We start from the raw sequence: 8,873 nt of genomic DNA, 5'->3' as shown, positions 1-8,873 counted from the left end.
AATTTACTTACAATATTAGGCATCCCTGCCCCAGGAACTGGCTTCTTGTCCATTGGAAACTGTGGTAAACTATTCTGTAGTCCAGCTTTATTCTGCATCTGAGGCCCAAGTCCACCAGCTCCAATCTGCTGCCCAGTATTCTGACTATATGGCTGGCCGTAAGGGTTGGGATTGCTCATCATTCCCATCTAGGAATTAAAATGGTAAGATGTTCAAGAAAGCTAGCTTAAGTTCACAATGTAAAAGACAAATGAATACTTCAGAGAAGCAAGAGAGATCACAGCCATGAACTAGCTGCAATGCAGTATTGATTCACATACTTATGCTGCTCCTTTTTGTGCATGTCTTTACCCATCACACTAACTCCTCAACTAGACAATTCCTATAAATACAGCAAAAGCCAGCTTACCTGACCTTGAAGTCAGTCAGGTGAGAAATGGCCTGATTATTTATTTATAAAAGACATTGTTCAACAGATTTTTTCATTTTAGCTTTCCCAATCACAAATTTGTACCATGGAATATATAGCTCAAGTCTGGAAGAATTTTTTCTGTTCCCTGTATCTGTGCAAACTCCAAATGGAGACAAATACGACTTTCAACAGGGTTTATCCCAGAAAACTCCTACCATCTCCAGACAGCCCTAACCACGTATGTCTCCATTTCCAGCACAGAACTCTCTTCAATTTAAGAATACATCATAGGCACAGGTAACACCACGGGCACACATAACACCGCACACAGTCACATAGGGACAGGAACTCAGAGGTCAAAGGAGACAGTAGGAAGGAACTCTGCAAACAAAACAAATCTATTGAACCATTCATCCACAGGGGAAGTAGATTTGTATTTCATACAAGCCCTATGAATATTCAACAGTTCCAGCATACCAGAATATACCGCTCGTTGCCTTGGAATGCCTCAGAACCTAAAGAACAGTTAGGAGCAATCTTGCCAGTAACATTGTTTGTCCTCTGAACTTCTTCTTTCATTCCTTGCATTCCCATCTATTTTTCATGAGAAAAATGGCTTTCTAAGACCAAAACAACTAGCCATAAGGGACTAGGAAAACTTTTTTTTTTTAAGATGACCAAGTTCTCATCATTACTCATGCAGGTTCCTCAAGGAACCATAACTCATAAAAATAAAGGCACAAAAAGACTTTAAAGGCCTGTATTGTTTCAACTCCCATTAATATTTGACTAGACAACGTTCAGTCTCCTTGATGTTTTTTGGTTCAAGTCTGGGCGTTTTCCCCACATCCAAAAAAGTACATACAAGCTCCTGTGGTGGGTTTGTTTCAAACTTCTACATTTATTCTCAAAGCATCCTCCCCTAGTAGAAACACCTTATTTCTGGTAATTTTGGTATTACCATGCTTCTCCGGCTTGCACGGAGAAGTAACCTACATGCCTGGAGATTACCTGCAATTCATCAAACACCTTCCTTTTCCAGGTTGTAACATCTGCCAATCCACTATAATAGTCTTCAGTTTGCATTTACAAAATTAAGCAGGATCAAACTCAAGCTAGAGGAAAAGGAACACAAAATTCACTGAAGAAGCTGCTCTTTAGACATCTGACATGTACAAGCAAATTCCCTTGAGGACAGCCCACCTCCTCCACACACAAGCAATACCCATAATCACACAGCAGTAATTCATTAGAGGGCAATGAAAAGAATCTTTACACATGGCAGATAAACTATGAAATGATGAGGCAGAACTAAAAAAGCTTCCCTTCCTCTGTCTCCCTTGGCGCTATCCCTGCTGAGTTTCAGCTGCAATGAATGCACATACGTGACTGATGAGGCAGCTGCTGCCAATCACTAAACAGGTAAGACTCAAACTGTTCCTGCCTCTTCCTCAGATGACTAAGATGATCTTATGTGAAAGCTGAGCAGAAGGGAAAGGAAAAAGAAAAACATAAGAAATCAGCAAACACACTTCGAGGACTCTTACCCATTGTCAATGCTGACTGAAATTCACCAATATTTGAGGCACCATTGACCAACAGATTCAAGACTTATAGAGTGCTGACAATGGGATTTATTTCCTTAAGAAAAAAAGATACATTTTCCTGTAAGATAGCCTGATCCCTTTGGCTCCAGAAAGGGTTTTGCAGGTACATCTGCTAAACCAGAAACTTCTAAGCAAAGTTTTCAAGTTCAGTAACAATATTAACTCCCCAAGTTAGATCACATCTGAGTGTACACTAAAGCACATAATATGTTGGCCATCACTATCACTGCCCCCAGATGACCTGTGCAACCTATGCAGCCTTAAAAAAATATCCAACTGAACAATTCAGAATTGAAAGCTGAAGAGACATTTTCATATCCTGCTACCACAGGAAAAAATCAAGATGCCCAACTCAGACAATTGGGGATCTCATACTTTGATAACAAAGGATTCAGTATAACTGTGGCCTCATGAGCCAGCTCTGTCCTAACTGCAGAGAAATCAAACCCTAGGCTTAAAAAAGCACTCAAAATGGAAGGTTTCTAATGAAACTCAGGGATGAGGTTTGACCATGTCAATCAACCTTTGTAACTGCAGCACAGCTGGACGCAAACTTTGCGTGAGGCATCTGTTTTTTCTAAATGTACTCCACGAGTTGGCCAAGTACAAAGATATCTGATGTTTTCTCAGGCATGAGCCATTGGTACTGTTTGGAGTGCAAAGCCAGCCCTCCTAAACAAGGCACTCTGGCAGAAACACAAGGCTTTACTCTCCCTCAGGCTGAGAACAGGGCTTTTCTCCATCCTGAAGCAGAAGACAACACACCCAGCTCAGCCCAGCTGCTCCTAACGGGGAAAGTCCTCAGTTCCCCATCTCAGCCTACAGGAGACAGAAAGACCAGAGAAGCACAGGCCAAGCTAGAGGGTAAGTATGCCAAATTGACTTGTAAAGCCACAAACTCAAGTATCACCGAAGAAGGATGCTAAAAACCAAATGCCTCAAGGTCTCCTGGAACAAAGCAGCAGCCATCACTTGGTCCAGGTAACACTGACACCTGTCAGAATCCCAGCCAAACCTCATAGAAATGGTCCCTGGTCCTGCTGTCACAGGCCCACTAACCCAACACCAACAACCTCCATGAAGCTCTAGACTGAGTCAAGAGAAAGGTAATTTGGGATAGTCTTCACCTGGTACAAGGTGGCCTTGTGACCCTGGCACAAAAACCAGAAGCATGCTCATGTAATTTGCTGGGACATGCTGAGAAACATGGATAAAAGGAAACATCAAACAGGAAGGAATAGACTACCTCATTACTATATAAGGAAGAAAAAAATAATCCTGTAGAATTTTATCAGTGGGAAACTACCAGAAATACTGGCGTATAGTTCATAATTAATATAATGATCTACAGGGAGTGAAGAGCAGATAAAACAATTGAGTGCAGAGGAACCAGCGAAAAAAGGTGGTGCTAGTACCACTGCATGAGAAATACAAGTCTTCATCTACAATACCATGTAAAAACATACATGACTGAATCACAGCTACAAGTCAGTAACTGCAACCTCTACTCACTCCTTCCTGACCACCACCTCCTGTCACTGCTCTTACCATTTCCCTTCTTATCCATCCCATCTGTTTTACTTCCTCTCCTCACATCATAGCCTCAGCTTACTTTCTTCATATATGCAAGTACTTGCACACAAGAAAGTGCAGAGACAAATCCACAGCAAAAGATAATGATGCATGGCTAACAGATGGCAAAGTTCATCTCATATATCATCATACCTTCTACATACACAGTGGAAAACAACTTGACTATGTTGCCTCCAAGGGAAGAAGGGGCTGTCATTAGCAGAGAGGTGGAAGATGTGCATGTTGCACCATGTAAACAGCATGGATAACACAAGTTCAAGACACATCCAGTTCACAAGCATAAGCAGCATCAGATAGCGGAAGCTCCCTCCTCTCTGAGGAGAGAACTATGAGTGTGGAAGAAATTCCCTAAAGTTTTGTTCTAATGCCATGGAATACATTAATCTTCAGTTTGGAAAAAGGTCAACTTACTCTGCTTCTGGTTTCACGGTTGATACCACAGAGTACAAACTGAGGAGGAATACCTGTTACAGCTAAGCACACAGCCACTGCAATATTCTACTGTTTCTCTGTAGAAACAACTGCTTCATTGACACTCCAATATTTGAAAAACATCTATATAGCAGTAATAGTATTTATAGTTTTATTAAATTCCGTTTGGCTCTTCAAAAACAAGAATTTATAACTGATCAACTGGTAATTTCTAGTGCCCTTCTACTGACTAGCAGAACATTACTGGCCCCAGACATAACCAACTCAACAAAAAAAAGCTGCCAGTAGTATCTGCTGCATTCTTTCCAAGGACTATAATCAATCATTATTATTTGTATTTAAGTGTATTTTTTTAAGATATCTATTGCAAGAGACTTCCATTATTTTACTGCCATCTGTGCACAACACTCCCCTATCCACTCCAGAGACTTTAGACTCAAGACAAATCTTTACTGCTCCATTTCTCCTCCAAACACACTCTCTCACACTGGGATAAACTAAGAAATTACCTGTTTTACTTTTTTTTCCACTTTGGTTCACCAAACAAGATAAAGACTAGAACTTACAACTGTGCTTTTAATGAATCATATAGCACCCTTGGTACCAGAGTCTAAACAGTATGGATACATTTACCTGCTGAATCAAACAGCTATTGTAAATAATAAGGCAATCAAGAACACTGGCCTTCTACCTAAAATGTGACACCAAATATGCTAACACTACTTTTATTTTCTTTAGCCAATTTTACAATGTCAGGGTAACATCATCCTCAATCTCTCTGCAACATTGAGTGAGATTTTATTATTCTGACATTTCTTGTTTTACTTTAATAGTTACTAAGATTCTGAAGAACCACTTTTTAAATTGTAAAATACCGCCATCAGTTCTTCTCCACAGAAGTTAAACTGATCAAAACAAGTGCATCCATTATAATTGGAGAGAATCCAATGCCAAATGACAAAGAATTACTACTGGAACATTTCAAGTAATTTCCTATGCGAGTGAAATACTCACATAGCAGAGGTAGTAGCAATGCCCTTACTAATCTAAAATGCCTTCACATTTTATTACTTGAGTAACAGAAGTTTTCTTGAATCAGTGGGAGACGAAATTGAAATGACCTGAAGGTCAGGTGAACTTAGATACTTAGTGATAAAGCGTTGGTATCACAGAAATGCACACAAACTTATACATAAAATACCCCTTCCCTTATAAGAGGCTGGAGAATAAGACTGCAGCCATGCACTCTCAACAGAATCCAGTGGAACAACAAGCTGAAAATTTAACTAGACAGAATTCTAAGTAAAGAATCATTCAAAACAGGAACATGTTCTTAACTTAACTTACTATAGAGCTTGAATTTGCTACCTGTTTACTTCTAAATTAATCAAATCTAGTGAAACAGAGAGCCTGAAAAATGAAGAAACACTGAAAATAACTTGATCACTACAATCAACTTCCAGACCTCTATTTTAAGAGTAACAGACGTCTGCCATACTCCTAACTTGCACACAACCAAGTACATAGAAAACAAAAGCCTATTCAAGAAAGAGAAACTTGTTACAATGCCTATCCCCTCCAAACTTTTAACTGTTCTTCAGGCTAGACTTTTCAAAGGCACTTTCAAGCTGGCACTGTTACAAAGCAGGGTCCACACCCTCCTCTGACTGGCATTATCAACTCCTTTAAGATGTCCACCCCCTAAAACCTACACTTGCTTTCCAATTGATGAGTATAAACTGAACCAGAAAATTAAAACTCTTTTTTTTTTTTTTTAGTTCCTCAACACAGCCTGTCATGGAACTGGCACCAAGACGACATGCAGACAGAATTGCTTCTTTGACAGCTTGCATCATCCATAAAACGACAACATTAGACCACAGGATGCAAGCAGCAGATGATGACAGCACACATTTATGTATACCAGGTGATCCTAAATCAATCATTGGCATTTGGGATTTCAAATCCTAAACAGCAACACACACAACTAGAAAAAGGTGGAAAGTACACAGCTAATGTGCAAAGCAAGTGTTCCACTCTATTACTTGCCAGTGTTTTGGGAGGGGAGGAAGAAAATGCTTCAGGACACAGGACAATAGAACGAAGTAGTATCATAACCAATTTTGATTTTCAAATTGACTAGCCACCTGAATTTCGTATTTACTGTTAGAAGAACATATAATCCTCCCTCCCAATTAGTGAGCATCACAAGAAACATAAGCTATTCCTCTGTACAAAGCACTGCAGACAACACACCTCTGTTTTACTGAGAGAACTCAGAGAGGCTACCCTCCCATCACCTGAAGGGGCTGACTTCGACAAGCTAACATGAAGTTGGGCACAATCATCAAAGTGTCTGGTTTATTTTTTTTACTCCTACTGAAGGACAGCTCCTGGATAATGCACATTTTTTTGCAGCGATGAAGGAAACCTACAGAAGTTACAAACTCCCACATTAACAGCAATACAGTACTAAATTTACCAATTAAAAAAACCCTGGCTTTTAAAAACTACTGCTTAGAGTCCTCATTTTTCATCTACTTTTTGAAGATTTGTAGGTGGGAAAAAACAAAAGCAGATGGGTGGAGAGAAAAAATGGTCAGACATTACTGCTGTCAGATTTTGCTAACTCCACTGCATGAACTGAAACACAGGCTCTCTGCCAAGAGCCAAACCAATTGAAGACATTCTGGAATTTCAGCCTCCATTTCAGACTGTTCTCTCTCATCTGGCAGTTTCAACTCCTTTATGAAGGCTATACCCAACTATAGTTACACTAGAAGTCTCAAGTTTTTTTATCAGCAATTAAAGAACTCTTAAGTATTTTTAACCACCCTGGGACTAAGAACTAAAAAACCCAATTTGATCTGAATATTCCCAAAAGCACAAACTGTTCTTTAGATATAGAGCCCATTTTGAAATTTAAACAAGTGAGGAAGACAATTTAATTTTGGACTACATCAGCCAAAAAGCTTGATTTTGTGTCCTTTCTGTAGTTCTCCAAGATAAATGAGTTTATTGTAGTGCATAATGCTACTGCAGCTCTGATAAGGTAGGATTAAGAAATTGCATTTCACTCAAATACCCAATATGTCAAATTTTAGCCTCTCTGAATACAGCTTTCTGAAGATCAAAATATTTTTTTACAGCCAAGGAATAATGAATGAGACATTCTATAATTCCAATACAAGAACACTTCCTAAGCAGTTACATCTTTATTTCCAATGTAAACTGCATACAAATTTTCTACTGTAGCAACCAAGCTTTGCAACAACTTTCCTAACAGGAAAAAAACACTTCAAGTGACCAGACCACAAAAATCAGCTCATTACTAGACACATGTATCTCAGAACCACTGGTAGCAGCACACTGACCTTAAGCAAACAGCTAAGATCAAAGAAGTTCATAATTAAGGTTGAGACACAAATTATTTGACTTAATACATTAAAGCATAGAAAAACCATTATTATACAGGATAATTTAATTTATACTTCAAATACATTTATAGACTATGTTACTTATTATTCCAAGCCCTCCAAGTGGACTAACTTTAAGCATTCCAAGAGACATCTATTCAGGTATTGCAAAGCACCTTGGAAAAGTATTCCCCTCATTATTCTAGAAACACAAAATACCCACCTAAAGTGAACTGAATCATCTAAGTATTTTCTAAGCTTTTGAATGAAACACTAAAAACTTAAGAAATACTCAAGTGGCTCCCTACTCTGAAAAAGTTAACTGTGAACAACAAAAAAGAACTTCAGACATCTCCTTGTCCCTTAAAGCGCTACATCTTCTCCTGTCTTTTCAGTGACTGATGACAACTTTCTTCCAATCTCCTAAATTACAAAAACACATCTATTGCCCACTTCACTGTAAAAAAGATTTTTTTCAGCTTTCTCGTTTACTCTCCTATATACAAAGTGAGTTGAATTAAGTATTTTAAGAACCCAACATTTGTCTTTACACAAGCATTCATTCTCTACCACTAATTCAAATACCCATTTCTTAACAAGGCCAACACGTCTTAGCACATACCATGTATCAGTCCATTCAAACCTGTATGAGCCTCTTAGCATCTGCTACAGAGTAAACACTCAGCTGGTCCCAAACAAATACTCTCATTTAGTGTCACAGCGAAAAAAGCACCAGCACATCTAAAGGTCCTGATGCATTCCCACTACATTCACAATACCAGCATCACTTCAGACAGGAAAATACATTTGTGGACAAAGCATAAAACAGAACAAAATAGAATCAAGTTACTCTTCAGTATGGATAATCTATAGTGCCACAAGACTCCTAGAACAGGCTTTTTAATCTAGCAATAGTCTTACTTATTTTGTAAGACTCAATTTTCATCTCCCACAACTGCCACAAATTCCACTTTAACAGCATATAAACTATTTACCATGTGATCCATGACTCTAAAAAGAAAAAAAATTATGCTATTCTATAGAACTCATATTGCAGAGGAATAAATCTTTACAAAACAAAGTCAGCAACAAGAAGGAAGGTATAAAGTCAAGTTTAGCTTGTCTTACCTTGTTCATGGCTCCAGGCTGTGGTCCTCTCAGTCCAGCCTGTCCTCCCATCTGCGGAGAGCCTTGTTGCAGTGTCTCAGCCAACAAGTTACCAGCATTACCCATTCCTGGGTTTGGGTATGGCATATTAGGTCGCCCTCTGCCTGCTCCAATTGAACCGTTCATGACTTGCCCCTGCATCATCCCCTGTCCATTGCCTGCTGCCAACATCCCAGGATTCATGCCAGCATTCATTCCTGTGTTCATTCCCATGCCAGGCTGGTTAACTGGACTGTTTACTGTTGG

General features: G+C 39.1%; 1 protein-coding gene across 1 annotated transcript in view; it reads right to left on the bottom strand.

Moving 5' to 3' along the window:
- Nucleotides 1–8,873, bottom strand: part of EP300 (E1A binding protein p300) — a 61,969-nt gene that overhangs the window by 38,887 nt on the left and 14,209 nt on the right. The window contains 2 exon segments of the mRNA XM_009996349.1: nt 12–188; nt 8,589–8,872. Of these exon segments, the coding sequence (XP_009994651.1) occupies nt 12–188; nt 8,589–8,872 (461 nt within the window).

This window comes from Chaetura pelagica, unplaced genomic scaffold (genome assembly GCF_000747805.2).
Source record: "Chaetura pelagica isolate M959 unplaced genomic scaffold, ChaPel_1.0 scaffold414, whole genome shotgun sequence".
NCBI lineage: Eukaryota > Metazoa > Chordata > Aves > Apodiformes > Apodidae > Chaetura > Chaetura pelagica.
Note: the sequence above shows the minus strand (reverse complement) of the source record. Positions and strands in the feature narration are given on the sequence as shown.